This window comes from Linepithema humile, chromosome 4 (genome assembly GCF_040581485.1).
Source record: "Linepithema humile isolate Giens D197 chromosome 4, Lhum_UNIL_v1.0, whole genome shotgun sequence".
Taxonomy (NCBI): domain Eukaryota; kingdom Metazoa; phylum Arthropoda; class Insecta; order Hymenoptera; family Formicidae; genus Linepithema; species Linepithema humile.
In genome coordinates, this window is record NC_090131.1 from 29,742,133 (window position 1) to 29,762,878 (window position 20,746).

The 20,746-nt window shown below is 43.8% G+C and overlaps 1 protein-coding gene across 2 annotated transcripts in view; it reads left to right on the plus strand.

Moving 5' to 3' along the window:
- Window positions 1–4,436: 4,436 nt before the first annotated feature.
- The window catches only part of futsch, a 48,450-nt gene continuing 32,140 nt past the window's right edge, over window positions 4,437–20,746 (plus strand). The window contains exons 1-3 of one of the 2 annotated variants that reach the window (XM_012365003.2): window positions 4,437–5,670; window positions 5,924–6,211; window positions 8,839–9,108. In XM_012365003.2, the coding sequence (XP_012220426.2) occupies window positions 8,841–9,108 (268 nt within the window). In that variant the 5' untranslated portion in view covers window positions 4,437–5,670; window positions 5,924–6,211; window positions 8,839–8,840. Of the gene's footprint in view, window positions 6,212–8,838; window positions 9,109–20,746 lie in introns of both variants that reach the window. The other variant, XM_067352892.1, reaches the window with a different exon arrangement.

Here is a 20,746-nt window from a genome sequence, read left to right on the forward strand (position 1 = left end):
CGGTCAATACTAGCACCGCGCAGTATAACCAGTACCGTAAAAGGCACGATCCACGCCCTGACTGCTATTTTATCTAGTATATAACACTGCCATTGCTGGAATTGTGAGAAAAAAATTATTTTATTAGAGTTCACTCAAGCTGAGAATCGAATACGCGAAGTAAAATTGAAATAGGTTCATAATTTAAAATATTTTCTTGCTCGATATGAATAGTATAAACAATTTTTTTTTTTTAATACATTTTAATTTACGTTTATATAGCAGCAAAATTTGTACAAACATGGATATGTATAAAACTTATACACTAATACATTCATGCAGCTGCAAAATGCATTATTTATTCCTACTTGTTTTTGCACAAAGTTTATATAGAATAAGATAAAGTGTAACATTAATTTAAATTAGAGAAGAATTTATGAAACAGTTTATTCTGAAATTAATAAAACTTTCCGCAAGTATAACGAAACCACGATAACAATTGCGTACGAAATTTTGTAGCGTCTACGTGCGATTTGCATTGCAGCCTGCATTACGGTACTGAGAATCGCGGGATGCATTGCGGCAATCGAAACTATTCGGCGGATCGATAAATCGCCAGTGACCGCGATTATGCCACAAGGATCTCTTAATCGTGACGAAACGCGACCGCGGCGCGACTCGCGCCGCATCGAGCTTCGGAGCGCGACATGACGCAAATCTGTTTTACCTGACATTTGTTCGCGCGCGGAGAGAGGAATGGAATTTCGCGACAGAGAAGCAGATGCAAACTGCATTCGTTCCGGAGGCGTCTCGCCTCTCGAAGTTGCGGAGTGCTACCGCTATCGGTCCCACCGCATGGGAATACCGTGTTAGCACCGCCTGGAGGGTACAGTTAAGCGGTAGCACAGATGCAATTAGTAACGCATAGATCGCGCATATGTAATCACTGTCGCTCGTTCATCACCGTTGCACTTCAGTCTAAACGTCGTTTGCACCGCGTCTTGATAAATGATTTAACAAGAGATCAAATTAGCAGGTATATAATCGAAGTGAAGTAAAATAAAATAAAATAAAATCTCCACGATGATGATGTTACAAACGCATTTGTTACAATCAATAGACAACTGTTTTTCAGCTGTAAACGCGAAAAGTCAATTTTAACGATAAACTCTTTAGCCAATACAATTCTCAAAATATCGAATATCAATCAATATCATATTTGCTGTTTACAAATATATATATATATACTTTTAATGAATAATATTTTATATTCGATTTGAAACAGAAATAATGATTTTAACAAGTTATATTAGTCAAAATGATAAAAAAAATTGATAAACACTTTATTGCAGATTCGCATCTTAAGAGCATCAACCACGTCTTTAATTATATTAGTTAGACAAACTTCTGAGCTAGGCAAACTTTTGTAATGCGTGCATAAATTATAAACTCATCGTCGGCTGAAACAAGCTTGGTTAAAGTATAATTACGCTTAATGCATCTCAAAATTTAAAGCTAATTTGATTTCGTTTGTGTTCGATCTCGCATTTTTAACACGCGTTTTCTCAAATCATAATTCTGAGAAAAAAAAGATTAAAGCCCTCTCTATGCGATACCATGTATAGCTCTCAATAAAAACGTACTACCGATATCCTACGTCCCAATAAAAAATGTATCAATCTCTCTTAAAAGCGAACTCGAGGGACTATATCGGATATCGTCGTTTAAAACTTAAAACGTTAAGAAGAAGTTTAACGTACGACTTAAGGCCGACCAATTTCTCCGAGAAGCGTAAATTTAACTTTGTCTTTACCTTTTAAGTGGGGGAAGCGTCGTAAATGAGATTTCCAATAGGCGTGGGCGGCGACGCGTCGAGAGATACGACTGTCTTTTCTTTTTTGCAGCGCGTATATCTTCTGTTGCATAGGTTTTTAATGATACATTTTTTTTCTTGGCGAAAAGGTCGAGTCGTAGTGCGACTGGATGGCTAGACAGAAAATAAGCGATTTTTCTCGAATCAACATTAAGGCAATTATTTGCTTCACTGAGTATTAATATACTTTACTCTATTTGCGTTCCGCGATATATCCTGCATATTTTCTATTTTTAATTTTCACCGTCATCGAATTTCACGGTTACGGTGTCGTGCGGCTTTAATAATGCCACGGCATTACGTTTCGTGCGCGAGGACTCTGACGAGCGACATAACACTCCAGATGATTGAAGAGCGATTAGAGCCAATTATACACGGCGGCTTCATTACATTCTCGTTCGAGCGCCTTCGTTACGTTAGAACGTCTTCGACAAACCGCGTATGACGGCGTTTCGGCTGCGTCAGGAAGTATTATGAGTCTGACTGAGTGAATATCTCATTGGTAGTATAGTCACGTCTCTGTCCCTGCAAAGCTGCTCGAAAGTTCCTGTGAGACACTTAGACATTCCATTTTGTTCGCATATCACGCCGATGGAAAATTTTCAGTTAGTAAGTTGCAGCACTTGTCGCGCACTCCTGGCGATCGTAAATCAAGCAAAAGGAGTTCGTTAATAAAAAAAGAGAATGCGAAACGTTTGAGAAATCCGAAGAATAAATTAAAAGCTCATTGTAATTAGAATAAATTGGATTTCGAAGAAGTAGCCAAGTGTTGAAAATCTTAATAGTGTTGCAAACTAAAGAATGTAAATTAGACGACGAGATTTTCGAGGGAATTAAACAGAAACCGTTTTCGTCGGAAATTAGCTCCGTAATTATTATTAGTTATTAGAGCGTTATTATAGGCAATATTGCGGTATTATATTTTTTTGCGAATAATAATGGAAAGTGATGTTTTCGTTTTATCGCGTGCGTTTCAGAGCCGAGTCGACGGTCCGATCGTTAAGAGATTCCGTCGGAGAGTCGTCTTTAGTGCGAGAATCGAAGGGTCTTCGAAGAGTCGGTCGCACAATGTACGCTGTCCGCACTGCAATGCGACAAATGAGCATGACTAGGATAAATCGCTTTATAACCGACTTATATCTTGCGTACTTGTCGAGCCATTTTTTTTTTTTTTTTTTTTTGCCTTTAACCGCCATCGTATTTCGTACACATGAGCCTGCTCGCATAAACAAGCGTGCGCCATTAAGGCCGTGGTATTAAATTTTCATCGAACGTGAGCACACCTCATATCCTATCGGAATCGATATTGTCGCGTGAGATCGTGGACCCGAAACGATCTTTCATCCAGACACGCCGTTTGGTAAACTCGATACGCCGCGAAACTATCATTAATCAACTAGCGTGAATGTGCAATTAATTATTGCGCATTGCGAATCGGATACGCTCATCATTTATATACGTCGACTTATTTCAATATTGATGGTTAGAGACGTGTATAGAGAGGTGTTGAGATTTTGCCGAGAAGCGAGATAATGTACAGAATAGAGTCTGGATACGCGGTACTTATCGAAAGGAAGAGAGACGAGCAATGAGGCGCGAGCGAGTGCAATAATTTTGAATTTATCGTAATGCGAAAGGAACGAGTAAAGTTTGAAAGACGATGCTTTTCTTCCTCAAGCGAGCTTCTATCGACGCCCGGTCTTCGGCGTAAGGCTTGCTTTGTGAAGCTAAAAAAAAAAAAAAACGAAGAACTTGCCGAGAACTTTGCGAATCCGCTCTCCCGAGTTTCGCGCGCGCGGCAGCAACACCTCCGGGATACATTATTCCGGCTGTCGTACGGAATCGAGACGGAAAGGAAATTCCTCGGATACGAATGGCAACCTCAACCTTGTTTCCTCTCCTTCTTCCTCGCCGCAGCTTTTTCTCATGCCGATGGTCACCGTCTTGTCATTCACCGCGCGGCAGAAAGACGTAAAGATATCGACTTACCTCCGCAAAATTTCTGTTTGATTTCTTTCAGAACTGATAAATTCGCGACATTTGAACAGCATTGGCGGACAAGTAAAAATGAAGCAGTTGCGAGCTCGCACACAAGTGTGTACAGGGTTTCGCGGAATTGCCAGCGTCACAAAGCGCGAGCGCTGTAATAAACTTTTAAAAAAATATTATTTAACATTTTAATGGAAAAAGTTGATGCAATTATTCATGATTGCATATTTATGCAAATTATTTAGACAATAAAAAATAATACAGTAAGAGTGAGATGTGAGCAGGAAGAATGATTCAATGGGTTAATCTAATTCTCCATATAATGGGCGTTTATATTTCCTGCTATTGTTACTCGTTGCATTTAGGCCATACTTCACGCTTCCGTCATTGCACAGGATACAAAGAAATCGCGGTGGATTGATTAATCGCCACTCTTACGGAAACGGTGCAAAACGGTCAGAAGCAAAAACCTGTTTTGTCCCGTAATCCAGCGGAATAATACATCATCCGGTCTCCACTTGTCATTAATTGCAATCCACCCCCGTTCGGAAGCCAGCGTCCGCAATCGGACAAGGTCACCCAGTTCGGCCATCTAACGATTAGCTGTAGGAAATTCGCAATTTTTCGGTCAACACGGTTTTCGCATTTCGAAATATAAGTATCTAGCAGTCTGGGAAACAGTAATTGCGCTCGAATTCCCCATTCGAGCAAATTATACCGCATACGATCCTCGATCACGTTTTTCATTAGAATCGGACGGCCGAAACGGGCGACCGCTAATCACCCCCTTATCTGTCGTCTATTTTATTACCAAGATAATTTCCAAGATATTACGACCGGCGGATCTTGGAAACCCGGGCACGCCCGTCTCGCCGGTCCGACCTCGTCGTTATTCCGTACGTGCGAATCAGCCAGCCGTGCGATTCCGCACGCGTGTCTCGTTGCGATACGCACGCAACTCGCAACCCTTATTCCCCGTTATTCCGGCCCTCCTCGCCGAAGGGCGACCTCCTCTCTTTCCGCTCTCTTCCCGGAGAAGGAATTCAGCCCTTACGATTGAGAGCTTCTCCGATCTGGGTGGTCGTTACGTCATTTCCGGCACGTTGGATCGCTCTTTCGCCGGTTCTTCCGCGCTGCCGGCTCGACGCGAGCCCGATGATCGCATATGACTTCCTCGCACCTCCCCCTCGCCCCTCGCTCGCTCGCTCGCTCGCTCGCTCGCGCGACACCCAGACAGATTCCGATATGTACATCGAGAAGTGTTGCACGTAGTGGTCGTCCCTGACGGTGTATAGACCGGCGCGACGACGGCGGTAGGCACGGCTGCGCGGACGACCAATCGCGCCGCGTATACTAGTGGAGGTGCCGGTCGGTGCGTCGCGACGGTGGGAACGGGGCGAAGGGAGGGCTCGCCGCCGACGCAGGGGGCCGCAGCGCCGCGAGTTCGCCCGTCAGAGAGCCGGCAGCCAGCAACGCGAGTGTTGCTGCCGAGCTTCGATATACTTGAGGAGCCGCAACAAGCAGCTGTGAGAAACGTCGTCGTCGTCGTCTTCGTCGCCGCCGCCGCCGCCGCCGCTGTCGCCGTCGTCGCCGACGGCAGAAAAGAGAAGCCATCGTGCTCCGGGGAGGAAAGAGGAGGATCTCGCGTCGTGCTCCGACATCGACGGAGGCTTCGGATAGCAGAACGACACTCGTCGCCCGTCGATCTCTCTACGCCGGTCTCCGCATAGCTCTCTTTCTCTCCCTCTCTCTCTCTCGTTCGCTCGCTCGCACGCAACCCCCGCCGTCTTCGGGACACCCGGCGCCGTTGCAGCATCGTACTCGCTCCGGTACACACGTATACAGAGACACGTATATACACGCACACGCTAGACTTTTACGTCACTTACGCTACTCCTCACGAGCTGTCACCCTTTCGCTCCTCCTTCCGCTCTGTATCCCACCGACCCTGTCTTCCCTTCTCTATTTCCGTCCGTCGTCTTTCTCTCTTTTTTTTTCCTCCCCGCTCGCTGTTTCTCTTTACTCTACTCTCGCTTGAATCTCATCCGTTTTCAATCGCTCCAATCTCTGCACCTCGCACAGTACTACTCGCGGTGCGCGAAGGAAACGAGAGGAACGCGAGGCCCCCGTCGGGTCTCGAAAGGGAGAGAGCGAGGGAACGAAAAAAAAAAGGCAGTTCAGAGACGAGCCGTCCGCGACCACCCTTCCCGTCGTGGGACGTCCCCGGGGCATCTCCCGTGTCTCCGAGGGCGACGAGCATCGCTCGCCTGTCATCGCGATAGCAGCGGCCCTCCAGGATTACCCGGAACCCGGTTAGTCGAGGCCCGAGGTGCCCGAGGAACATTGCTGGAGGGTGTAACGAATAACCAGGTGAGCGCACTTCTACTGGAACTTGGTCTCCGAGGCCTCGCGAGTCGATCGAAATTCCCCGCGCGGCCGCCGGCCGGGGGACGTTTAACCGGGTCATCGACGGTGACGGAGGGACGCACGGACGGACGGACGGACGGACGGACGGACGGACGGACCGACGGACGGACGGACGGACGGACGGACGGTCGTGGCATATGCAATTCTGACGAAATTTCCGCTGACGATTTCTCGCCCGCGATATGACGTATGGATTTTACCGGCCGCTGCCGCCGCCGCCGTCGTCGGGCGGCCTGCGAGAGGGGGCGACTTGTTACTAAGGGGGTGCACTGCAGTCAACGGTGCATGGTGGGGTGGTTCGCCGGTTTTCTCTCCGTAGTGCAACTCGATATTCTCGATTGCGGAGGAGGAAGAAGAGGAAGAAATAAAGAAAAGAGAGAGAGAGAGAGAAAAAAAAAAGGAAAAAGACAGAGCGGCGGGAATTAATCGAGAGAGTGCTACGTCGGTGTCTGACCACGTTCAGGTATCGTGGCGGCGTGTCTGACCGGGTATCGACAATCATCCCTTCAGCGATTGAGCGTACACGTCGGCCGCGCGCAGCGATCGATCGCGATTCGCGGCGCGCACGTTTCCGGTCGACCTCCAGTCATCTCCAGTCAGAATTTGGATCAATGATCTAAGACTGTAACGCGGTGGACACCCGGCATCGTGGCCGTCCTGCGCACTGCGCCTCCGGCAGGATGTGGTAGCGCTCCGCTCGGACGGCTCGCGTAAATCCTGCGCGCGATGCCGGCGCCGTGCGTGCGTGCAGTGCGATCGCGGCGCCGACTCGTCGAAGGAAGCAGGAATCTCGGGATTCTTCCGCGACTATACCCTCGCCGCGATCCGCGACCATAAGCGACTGCGAGTTTGCGAGTTTCGCCGCGGACTCGTTTCCTTTTTTTTGCGCGCGCGAAGCTTTCCACGCGAGGCTTCCCGAGGCTCTCCTCTCCCGGAAAACTGATTTTTCCTTTCGTCGAAAAGCTCAGATTCTCAGTAGGGTTTCGACGGCAATCTCATCGACGTTCGGCTTAGCCGCAGAAAGGTTAGATGCGCTATACTTTATGATCGTACGCAGCCGGTGCATCCTTCGCCTTGAGATGTCCGACTTGGCTGATGACATACATTTCTCTCTCTCTCTCTCTCTTTCTCTCTCTATTCAAATCTCTATTTCTATATATAAATCTATATACAGATAGATCTCTAAATCTGAATAAATTTTTCTTGAAATTTTTAGCAGTATGAACAAATAAAAGAATAAACCATCTGAATTTTGTTGAATCCTAAACACGAATGTCTTTGTTAAAAATCGCTTAATAATTTTTATCTTCATATATATATTTCAATTGAAGAGCGGAACTGACATCTCTTTCCTCGTATTCGTAATCGCTCAGGTCTATAAAAAAAAAAAATAGATAAAATTGCCCGTTAATAAGATCTTCGTTAACTCGCGAAACGGCAGCGAGTCACACGTAATTCTTCACGTCGGAAGAGAGCCGAGAGTTTTTAACGCCGGCGCGAAGGATTGATCGTCGCCCGTCGTAAAGTTTACCGGTACACACGGTCGCCGGCCATAAAGCCGCGTATCATGGGGGTAATATTGCGACTACATCCTTTTTACGGGGACGGGATTACGATCATGACCGCGTACGACCTACGAAGAAGAGAAGCGAGGCAAGAGAGAGCGGCGCTTTGTGCCTCGCCAACCCCTTGTCGTTACGCTTTGCCTCGGCCCTTGCCGCTTCTATTTCGGCCCCGAGTTTGTTTCATCTCCCATCTCATACGCAATGCAGATGGAGCGTCCGCACGAGCGTCTGGTGCCGTTCGAGTAGAAACGGCGGAGTGGCATCGCGCGGCTCGAGGATGGACTTAACGAACGGATCAGAGTGATGGAATATAAATCGTCCAACTGGAACCTTTACGCACTCGCTAACCGCGCCGCGTCCGACGCGTTAATTGCAATTAGCATCATGCGTGCGGCACACGTATACTAATAGAAAGCAGCGACCGTGATAACATTGAGTCGGTCTGCCTTCGCCTCAGCGCGATATAAAAAAAAAAAAAAACTTTACTTTCACGAAAGCATCGAAGCCTCTTCTCTATTTCGTATATTCTCGCGAGGAATTCTTCGCGGCAATTTTCGTTTCGCTTTGCCGAATCGCGAATCTGGCTATTCTCGTGACTTGAGAGTTAAATATATCGCGTTAGTAGTTAGAGCGTTAAATAGAAGCGAGGAGAAGAATAAATAGCGGCGCACTTAAAAGGGGCGGATTAGATTAAAAGCCGGAGACAAGCGGTCTGACGGTAGTCTAACAGCTTCTCGCGGTTAACCGTTGCTCGAGATCCATCCAGTTAACGTTCAGACATAAAGGGCGAAACTTTCTGATCAGCATACCTTTATCCGAATTGAGGAATACATTATCGTAATATTGGTCAACGACGCGGTTAATCTTCGATACAGATTAGATACAGCGGCATAATAGATACGCTTTTTCCGGATAGCGCGCGGTTGCGTGGCGAAAATGAAAGATATAAAAAAAAGATTATTCCGAGGGGAAAGCGAATTAATCTACGATCGTGTAACGTTGCAGCAATGAGTACCACGGATCCCACCGGGGAGGGCGGAGGAGGGGGAGGAGGAGGGGAGGGTGCTACGACGACAAATGCCGAACAGAACGCGTCTCCGAGCGCGCCGATCACCGGTGCGGCGGTGCCGGTGCAGGCGGCCGCTCAGCAACAACAGCAGCAACAGCAACAACACCCGCCGCCGTCGCCCTTGAGTGGCTGCTACCTCCTCGTGGTGCTTCCTGAGCCTCATACCGCACAGCACAAGGATCTGATTCTGAACCGCCTCGCGAAAGGTAAGCGATGGAATTTCGCATTGCGCGCTTGGCCGCATGCAAATTGAATTAACCCAATACTTTCGATTGAAAAAAATCGATACGGGGATACAATGCTAAAGACCCCTCTGTTCCTCCTGCGCGTGAGAGACACGAGCTTTACGCGTGCACGGTTATCGCGACGACCCCCGCGATATACGTTATCAGTCCAGCAGCACGCATTAACGTATGCGTACGATTACGCCTGATACACGTAATTATTGTTACATGAGAATCGCCGCTCGCATAATCGGGGCCGGCTATTAATAAGTGTCAGACACGAATAGGCTATTGCTGATAAGAGTAGCATGCAGCTTGACCGAGAGCGCACCTGCAACCGCACTGCACCGGCTCGTAAGCTCGTAGTTTCCTTTCATTTCGATGACATCGAGATTTCAGGATTGGAGAACGCGCGTATCCGTCGCGTCGCGTAGACGCTTCCTGGATGCGTACACAACGGCACCTGTCTAACGGTGCTTGTCCTCCTCCGCGCATATTTTTTCCGAGTTATCTTACAAGCCGGACGAACGGTTAGTGACGGCTTCGTGTTGCTAGGCAGATCATAAAGCCGGTTTCCTTTTTTTTTTTTTTTCGGTTCGCGAAGAGGAAATCGACGTCGCGCGTGGCTCGTTTATTTCTAATTGTCCACCATTGAATGCTCGAGTCGCGGCGAGCGCTAATCCCATCGAGAGCTCGCTCGTTTATACATTTTTCTCGTAGGTGTGCACGTACGCAGCCGGCACGGTGCCGGTAAAATGAACAATGCGACGGACACGCTTCCTAATTGCGCGAGAAAGGCGCGTACTCGCAAGCGGCGTTGATATTAATTGGATTTATGGCGAGCGTGCCAGGATCGCTCGCGAATCGCTGTAGTTGTACGAGAGATGCGTGTTGAACAATTGATAAAATTTCTTTTTTATTATATATTAATTTCGTGCGTGGAAAATATACAGAATGTTTTATACGCGTTGTCTGGAGAAAGCTTATTTGAAAATATAATATTTTTAATATTTTCAAGCAAAATGCATTTTATAAATAGAGAAGCGTTCTTTTTTTTTCCGGAAATGAATAAAGGATATTTTGCATATATTTTATCAATATTATCATTATTGTCACGAATTTGTCGTTACAATCGCTATATGCGAATATGCGCTTGGGATTCATAAGTAGGTGCTTCAACGTGGTCTACATATTTAATTAGAAGCGTACAAAAGCTAATAAGGGGAAGTACATCATGGCGCTATATGCTCGCAATAAGAATAAATATACAGTATTTTGGAATTTTTATGTTCGAGCATGAAAATAGTATTTCGCTGAAAATAGTATTGATTTTCTTGAAATAAAATAAGATTTAGGTATACAGTTTCTCAGAATGGCTCATAAATTTCCGCATTTTTTAGCGTACTGGCATCAAATAATTCACAGTTAGGACAGCAGAATTCTGCAATTTTTTTATGCAGTTGTATTAAAATAAATATACTAGCACGGCATTTTAAAGAAAGGAGGGGATAAAGAGAAGGAGGGGAAGCCGATGTATGAAGCCCGTATCGTTCGCGTTTTCCGCATTGCGCCAACGATGATTTTTAATAGTCGCTCGTCGAGACTTCTCGTTTAGCGTTTATTTGTTGATTTTTCAATCGTTCTGCGCACAAATTGAATAGGCTGCCTCTCCGCGGTCGTTTGCATTTGCGACGATGATTTTGCGAAATGTCATCTGATAAAATGACGCCGTTGTGCCGCAACTTCGACGTTAATAGAGAACGACGTTTATATACTGAGCGTGCCTGGAATTTAACCTACTGCGATTAAATATTACTGCTTTATTATATATTAAAGCGTCCCATTGCGAACGCAAGGCGTACATTAGCGTTGCCATTGTGCGAATATAATGAATGCAGGGAACTGCGGGCGAAACTTCACAACTTCTTAAATACACTATAAAACGCGCGCGCACGTCTTTAGCAATTTTCCAGTTCAAGCTCGTTAAGTCTTTGTCACGAGCACGTGAGTCCTCTGATTTGTTGTTTCATTGCCTTCGCTTATTGTCCGCAAGTCCAACGTTGTTTTACATTCGACGGTCTTAACATATCGCTCTTTCAACGCATTCAAAAATTCACTCAAAATTATCGTTAAATTATGAATCTGATAATATGTCATATAATCTAATAATCTTTATTATTACTACCGCAAAAAGGAAGGTTTTTTTGAATTTAAATTACTTGTGATTTTTTTCCCTCTTTTATGATTATATTTCCTTAATTTCGAAGCGCGCACAGGGATCGCTCATGTCGCGGTCCGTCGTCAGAATTTATTTTACTTTGAAATTACATGATGAGAGTGAGCTGATGGAAAAATAGCCGCGCAAAAAAATGTCCCTTGCGTTTCAAGCTTCGCCGCTTGTTCTTTTCCTCATCAAGAAGAGCAGGAACACTCCGCTGTTCCTTCTCTTCGCGGACCTCCGCGTGGACCTCCCCTCTCTCTCTCCCTCTCTTCGTGTAAATTTAGCGGTAGATTTCGAACCCGCGAGACACATTCGTTGGCCATTTGTTGCACGTTGTATACCGCGTGCGAGGCTTCGCCGAGTCCTTAAATATCCTCAAAAACGCGCGCGCACGCCTATAGAAATTTTCTAGTTCAAGCTCGTCGAGTCTTTGTCACGAGCACGCGAGTCTTCTGATTTACTCTGATTCACTACCCTCGCTTATTCTCTGCGAGTTTCCTCGATCTTTAACGAAGCGCTAGGAACCTTGAACGCGCAGAGGCAAACGCAAATTTACAAAAGGTAACGAAATTTAAATGATCCAACTTTTATTTCGTTGGATTTATATCATCTTTGGACCAAATTTCCGATTGCAAAAGGCTTTTATAGCTGCCACTGCATTACGGTTCCCTTGCGATTTGCGTCTTCACAAAGACCGAAGGTCCTAAGGACCTTTCGCTTTCAAGGAGCTGAGGAGAAATTTTGTCCGCCCGAACGGGGGCCTCCTCAAAGGCAAATTGCGACTGTTTGTGCGAGTTCGCGGATCGCGGAATACATCACGGGATATGTAGCGTGATGTACCGCGATATTAGATTGTAGAGGGAAAGCGGCTTTTGGAAAAGGATATTTTCCGCTTTGCGTTATCCTTTGGACATCCCATTTAGCTCTGTCCCGCCATCGAGCGTTGTGATACCCTTTTTTTTCCCTCTCCACCCTCGTACGTTTTATGCGAGACACTTTGCGTGAATCGCAAAGTCCACGTGCCGTGCATGCGGAAATAATAATAGCAATTTATTTTCGACAGACGACTCACCCTTTTAAAAGGGGACTTTTCGCCCGTTTAATAATTCAGGCGCGCTCGTGCCAAAATTTTTACCCGAAAAGCAAACGTATGTGTCGTAAATTTCATTTATCGCTCTTCGATAATCAAATTTCATCGCATATCTGTAACATGCATAGATGTACATATGTTTGGACGGTCGAAAAATTCTAAAATGACAAATTTCCCGATTTCTTGATTTCTTTTAATTCTAAGCCGTTCTAAGTAATGAAGAATCATGATTGTGGTGCGTATATTATTACGCACATGAAAGATTATCTCTATATATCCACAAGATCTCCTCGGTCGACCTGTGTTCATACGAGCGCGCAAAAGTGTGCACACGTGTGTACATTATCTCGCGTTGTACTTCTATTCTCCGCTCTACTAGAACGGACCGGGGGTTACGGGCCTTAAATGTCTGTTTGTATTTATAGAGCGACATATACTTCGGGGAAGCTCTTCTTTCGCCGATCTCGACGACGATATGTCCCTGATGTCGCGTCGACTCTCAGTCTTGTCTCTGCTTGCGAGTCGAAATTCATTTCTATGAACAAATAAAAAGCGCTCCTTCATATGCTTTCTTATCGCTCCTTAGATTTACGTTTATATTTTTAGCTATGACAGATAACAGAAATAAATATCAGACTGTGCCGAAGGGCAATAAAATATTTTTACATTCTAATTTTATTTCAAAAAAATTATTATATGATTTTCTCTTTATTTTTTTTCAATTATTTGGGGCACGATTTTATACATTTTTTTTTGTCAGCAGTTGTCGATCATGTAAGTCATTTTCACGATAATTTCACGCTTTCGGAAAATTATCTAGCGGACACAATATATATTGCTGAACGTTATCATCAATCGCATTTTAGACATGGCTCGCCTCAAATCCGTTGACACTGCAGAAAAATGGACAAAAACGTGTCCCCGAAGCCACTGACCGTATCATTATCAAGGCTAGGAAACGCTATGTTCGCGATTTCTTTTATCGAAGACTTTTTCTCATCATTAGTACGATTCTGTGTATAATCGCATTAACTTTGAGAAGCATTAAAGGCAAAAATATGTTTCTTTACAAGAAGTTGTACAAAAATGAATAGCAAATGACATTTTCATATAATAATACAAGTTTCCAATGATCTTTTAGCGCGAAATTACTCTTTCTGTGACAGAATACTGCCAAAAAACGATAACCGCACGCAACTATAATTTCGCAAATCGATAATAATTCGATATTTATACCAATTGCGGCGCAAACAAAGAGGCCTAAATGTTTCGTAGAATTCAGACTATGTCATGCGGGACTTCGCATACACGCAACTTATTCCCATGCCGTGCGTGACGCACCTTCCATCGCGAGGTGCATATTTGATTAGAAATGCCATTCATTATGAACGTCGGGTGATAGCACGGCGATGATAGCTCGTCAAAATTCACGCGATCAATTTTCTTTTTCCACAAAAAGGCGATCGATACTCATAGATTTATATAGATACTTTTTGCATTTAAAATTGATGAAGTGAAATAGAAAACAGAATATGAATAGAAATAGACAGAAATCTAGTTCACCGGGAAACAGTTTCGATTGCTGATGTCGATTTGACGAGGTGAATACACGGAACAATTTTCATCCGCGCGTCCGATCAATTGGCGGCGGGTTATCGGCTCTAAATATTCATATAATTATCCGTGTCCGCATACTGAAAATTCGCACGCGCGACCGATCGCTCGTGTGTAACGAGCGCACGTTGTAAACACGTATACCGGCACGTACAACCCTTATGTGCACTACATAGTACTCGATGTTTGGATTATCGGCTTCTCGAAATGCCGACAGGTCAAAGTGTATCTATAGCGCGCTGCGACTGCACCGCTCGTTCGCTGAGATTCGGTAAATAATCCCTTGACGAAAGGGACCGCAAATCAGGACTTGTCACTACAAACGCATAGTTAAACGCTCGTGAAGTTTTTGCAAACATTTATATTTGCGCCCGTTCATCCATCATCCGGGAATCAAGTTTGTATGCGCATCAGATATCGATTTCGATAGAGAAAGCTTGTCATTAATATGGAACATCATGAAATTAATTTCAGCCGTGTAACATTTTCTCTATATAATATAACGTATATTATATAAGTAATTTCCGCGATAACAATATTCGCCGCACATTTTAAGCAAGTGTTACGTAATACATATAAATAAGTTGCATGTGGTAGCCTGTTAGAGGAAATTGATCGACTTTCCAACCGTGCCATCTACGGATTTACGAAATAAATTGGATAAAACGCCAAAATATAACACGATAAATTCGGAGTCTTTTTTTTTTAAATGAGATGACAATTTTATTACACATTTTACGAGCAAAATTAACAACATATTTTTCGAATTATACTTAATTAGTTCAAAAATTAGTTTCCATGGAAACAAATTTTTCGCAATAATGCATTATTGCGAAAAATCTTACAGTTGTTAATATATTCTTTAATTTCCACTTTCTACTTATAAATATTTTGGTATTAAAGCTTTGCTATTGGATATGATTTATTGCCGGCAATAATATTACAAGAATTGATGTCGCGTAATTTCCATACAATATGTGCATTGATTCGTATACGTATACTAATTATTGTGATTGAAAAACATTTATTCATGCCGTCCGTCATTTCGTCACGCTAAACGGAGCATTCGTGAAATTGAAGAATCTTTAATAGCGGTCGTAAATAGCACGGACTCCTCTTTATTGCAAAAATTATTTTAGCCGTAATTTGTGTTGTTTTCCGAACGATATAATTATTTGTATGTAAAATACGGAGGTTAATATTAAACAAACTGAGATCCAGGGGCAAAAAGTTCAACTCAAATTATTTATGTTACCGACATTTGCAGAATTATTAACGCATGAAGTAAATTTCAACATCAGTTAACTCTCACGAAGAGAATACTGCGCGTTTGCGCGCTGTTAATGGGCAGCGTGCGCAATTAGTGAGTAGAACCACATGCGTCGCGACGGTGTTTAATTAAACACAAATTTGTTTCTGCGTTCCTTCTTGCTGTGAAAAAGGAAGATCGCGAGTGCAAGATGAAATTTATATACGTCGTTAATGGAATAATTTCTATATTTAAGATGTGACATTTTATTTTTGCTCGATATTTGGGATATAATATTTCACAAGAAATACGCTGTAGTTCTGTAAAAAGAAAAAAAGAAAGCATAAAAGGAGAACAATGCAGTATCAGATGTGGGTAACCAAGAAATATAATAATTCGCAGACGGGGAAAAGGTGAAAAATGGTCAAGGAGAAAAGGCGGTAAAAGGAGTCATAAAAGAGTTATATAGATCGATTGGCTTTTTTGTTCGAAATAAATGCATCAGGACGCGGCAACAATATAATTACAGGCACTCCGTATAAAGATAACGAAAGTTTGCGGAGAAAGAGCCGACGACGAGGCAAGTCAAAAGGAAGGGAATTTTAATAAGAAGAAAAAGAGCTGTGGATCTGCGGGCGGAAATGAGAGAGTGGAAGGATGGAGGATGGCTCGTGCTTGAAAGAAGAAGAAAATAGGGGGTGGGTAGCAGACAGAGAGGCAGGGAGGGTCGTATAGCGATCGGAGCGAAGGGTTGCGAAGGGAGAGAAAGGGCGACACGTGAGAGGAGGGCGGGAAAGGAGCGTAAAACGGTGAAAGGACGAGAGGCAAGACGATGTGGGAGGAAGAGGTCGCAAAAAGGAACGGGTCGACGACGACGACGACGACGACGACGACGACGACGACGACGGCAACGAGGGTAGGCGAGAGAGGGCGAGAGTGTAGCTGTAGGTTGATGCGGCATGCGCATGTTGGTACCTGCCTACGGCCACATCCCCGCAGTCCCAGAACTTCGATCAATAATCCATCCACTCCGGCTCAGAGTGAAAACTGTCGCTAAGCCGAAATAACGATGTCATTTCATCTTCCTTGCCGGCGCGCGATCGAAACCGAGCGCAACGTCAACGTCGGTAAATAAAAGAGCAGGACGGGAGAGAGAGAGAGGGAGAGAGACGGAGAAAAGTACATCGTGCAGGTGCACCGGAGAAACTTAAGAAATGAAAGAGCAAAGACAGCGGAGCGGCGGGGGGGGGGGGGGGGGGGCGGGAGGGAAGAGTAATAGTGAAGATTGATGAATCGGCGAAATGCATCCCAATCTCATAAATTAAAATTAAAGAGAGGACTCGCCTTCGACTCTTAATGAAAACGGAGCAATGTAAAATCTCTACGCGTCACCAATGTAACTTGCACTCGGATACTTATGAATTGTGTGCCTTGTCCTTCGTCGGCTTGTTGAATAATTTTGCGGTCGAAATTAGTCGCGATGCAACAAAGCGCAATTCACTGAAGCAGGCTTTAAGAGGCGGGAGCGAGATGAGATGAGAGAGAGAGGCGTTCTTATCGAGTGAAAAGCGCACTTTCGCAAGGTCGTTATTCACGGGTCGAAGTATAATTTGGCGGCGAAGGGCGTGTACTCTGTCTCGAATTTCTAATGAGGATTAAAAGTTTTAATTTTGCGTTCTGCGAAAACGAGGCGCTTTACGCCTCGCCCACGCGCCCGTGTAAACTACAAAGTTATCCGACGTGGAAGACGTCTAATCCTTTTAGTGACAATTTAATAATGTTCGACAAATTGCGCCCGACAGAGATCCTTTGTTGCCGCTTCAGTGAGCACTCTTGTGGCGAGTTTGTAGAAACAACGTCGAGAAAGGTGCGCATTACCAGACGACAAAATCTTTACGAGGGTGCTGCGGAGACGTAGTTTCCGGGGAAACTGTATCCGACGTGGCTGTCTTTCATGGATCATCAAGCGATTATATTACTGACCTAAATCCCGCGTCAGGACAATTCGACGGAATGTTAATGGAGTCATCGCCGAGCAAAATTGCCACTGTCGGCTGTCAGATGCAATTAGCCTTTATTAGTAGACCTGGAAGGAGAGGAGGGGAGGGAGCGATAAATCGTTTCATCTAAGGGAAAATATACGAGGTGTCTTTTATCTAGCAAAAATTTTGACTGGACGTCGCGTTGAGCAAGTCTAGTGATTAAAGTCTTAATTGAAAAAGATGAGCTGAGGTGAAGTATTACAATGTTATTAAAGAAGCGGGTATAATTTTATTATGTAGGAGACATTTATTTTCAGTTCGTGTCAGCAGGGTTAACGTTGTGGAAAAAATTCTCAATGCTGCGTTATATATATTCTACACGTTATATGTCCCTAGTGTTATTTAATATCATATAATATTCTATCTATTTTATTATATTCTGACATTATGTAATGTCGGAGATATATATGCTTATATATATGTGTATATAAAAATTATATCGCACACTGTATTACATCGTCACGCACATCACGCGTTTTGCTTGTGTTCGCATGATTTCACAGAATACATACAAGAATAAAATTCACCGCGTTTATTCCATCAGATTTATCAAATGTGAATATGTTCGCGGGTTGGGCGGGCGGTTTTCACGATTCGCTGAACATCGACGAGAAGATACGCAAAAATAAAAAATTTGGTATTTGATTTGTGCTTGGTGTCGTGGAATTTCGAAATATTGCCAATTTAAATGAATTTATTCGCTTTTTACATGGCGGAGTTTACTCTCAGCTGGAAGGAAAATTCCTGCATATCTTTCCATCTGTATTGATTTCATGCGATATCGAGTGACATAGTGATATTGAATGTATTGCTTTCTCTCAAGTATATCGCTTGCGAAGGATTTCGATCAAAAAAAAAAGCTTCAGCGATCTCCTACGCGACGAAAAACATGACGCGCAACTTGAGAAGCTTCAAACTTTGATGCACGTATATTCTACCAACGATTCTACTGCGTTAAAGAATGAGTTTCACTTCTCAAAGATCGCAAGAAGAAGTTCATTATTGCATTGTAATCAAACACCTGTTTTACTATATTATGACTTTTCCGATTACGTATAACAACGTTATTAAATACGCGTGTTTTTAGCTATTTTTAAAATCTGATTAATATTTTGATAACGAAATATCGATAATTAGCGGCTGTTTCGTTTGCACGTAGTGATTTAATAAGAAATAATCCTTGAATAGAATTGTTACTAATGTTTTCCATCGAGAGATTCTATCATAATCGCTTTCCTTGTTACTTCACACTTTACGACACGCAACCCGCGTGCACCTTCATTTTTTTTTTCCACCCTTCTCTTGACATCGCAATGCCGCGTGATTTTATCTCGAGGTGAGTATCGCGGAAGAATAAAGTGACAATAGCAATGCAATACTTGGCGATCGCGTTTCGCCGTGCAGAGATACGTTTCGCGCGAGTGCTTTCGCGATATACGTCAATCGGCTTTACCGTCTTTGTGTAGAGGATGACTCGCGTTCGAGTCTCTACAAGATGAATAATATACTTAATATCGCGCAGATAAAGGTCAGCCTTCGATTTGTATAATTTTAAATTCGAAATGTTTTATTTCGTACATGCAGCTTTAATCAGCGAAACATCGTATACTTTTCGCGCAGTCGAACAATAGCGTTATGAAGGGACAACTGTCTGTAATTGGATTTCGAATGCGCGTGGGCGCGGGCTTAACGACCGACCATTCGTGCACGTGCGTGGTCCCCGACACCCCACGGAAGGTTTTTGCGTGTGCACCGTTTCCCCATGTTTGTTCGTTTGTTCGTTTGTTTGTTTGCAAGGTGTTTGCTATGCCGCGAGCACAATGCAAACGTGCTGACCGACCGCAATCAGCAGATCCTGACTCATCGGTCACCGAGGTTTGGTCAAGCGGAAAGAAGCCGAGACGCGAATTTATTCATGCGTTTATTTCGAGCTCGATGGCTCATTTTTGCATCATCTCCGAAGATGCCGACCCTCTTTTCTCTCCGCGATGAGTCGTTCGTGAATAACTAGCGAAACCGAAGGAAATTATTTGATCGGACACGCCAGTAAAATCACGAGCAAAATCGTAAAATCGTTCGTGTTCTTACGAGTTTTATTCTTATGAAAATTAGATATATTAGTTATTTAATAATTGTACCAATTTAGTTTATAATATTTCACAATGTATACATAAAAAATCTAACGTATTAACGTTAACGAAATTAATGTAAGGTTTATCGCAACATTTTTTTCAGTACTTGGAAGAGTGAATGTTAGCACACGATAATTTTATAGATTGCGAATGACAAAAATTGATTGATTTTTATATAAATCAGCATAAAATAATTACATAATAAACAAGCGGGAAAACCTTGATCGATTGTATCGCGGTTCTAGCCGGTTGAACGTGTATAGCGAACCGGAATAGCGAAAGGGTTAACGCGCACTTTACGCTTTCTCATCGATTATGAGCATAAGTGACATAATATTCGCGGAAATAAATCACAGTTTTTTTCTGCGAGCGCGAATCGTTTCCTCTCACTTTAAAGCTTAGAAGCGAATGGCGTGAAATTTTAAAGCGCCCGAATCAATATTGCGCGCTTTATCTCCTCGCGAACGCGCATTGTGCACTTTTATTAAACGCGATGCGGAAGAAATATGCGAGGTAGATGGGATGTCTGCGAGTAGGTATGCGCATATGAAAGAGTGTGAATGTGTGCACGTGAACGCATACGCATACGAAAGCTCACACAGCCGCGCGCTGATCGTAGGATCTTCATATTAACGTTTTATGTATCGCGCGGCCCAGTAATACATACATAGGTATATTCACGCGTGTGCGCGTATTATATACATAAAGTAAAGGTGGGGAAGGCGCAGTTGTCGACATGAATCATGATTGAGGACGTGGGGAGCATCGAGAAAGCTGGAGTCACACGATGCCGGTGTTATTCCGGACGGATCGGCTTTAGGGATTTGTCAAATCAGATTGCGCGGATCCTCTCGATGCTCATCTCGGTTCCTCAGCCGTGCGCGCATCACGAAAACTTCGTAGATTGCGGCGTGTCAATTCCTCGCCAATTTCGGCGTACAGACCGCCCGCGGCGAAAAGAGTAATCTAAGTTCTAAGCGAAAATAGACGCTTTCTTAATTCGCATTTCCGATTATTATGCGCAATAATAAATAATCAAGAATGATTCTTAGAGAAGTATAATGTATCTTTTTTATGTTCACAATTTATTAAGAAATCCGAACAGATGCGCGTTCTTTCTAGAAGAGGGAATGTATATACATTTATTTCAGCATGCTCTAATGTTCATTAAAACTTTTACATCAACATAAACTCGAGATATGAAATTTGGTAGAATTTATGATGTGCGGTAAATGGGTTAAGGGTGCGCGAGGACTGGTGCTTAATGATACG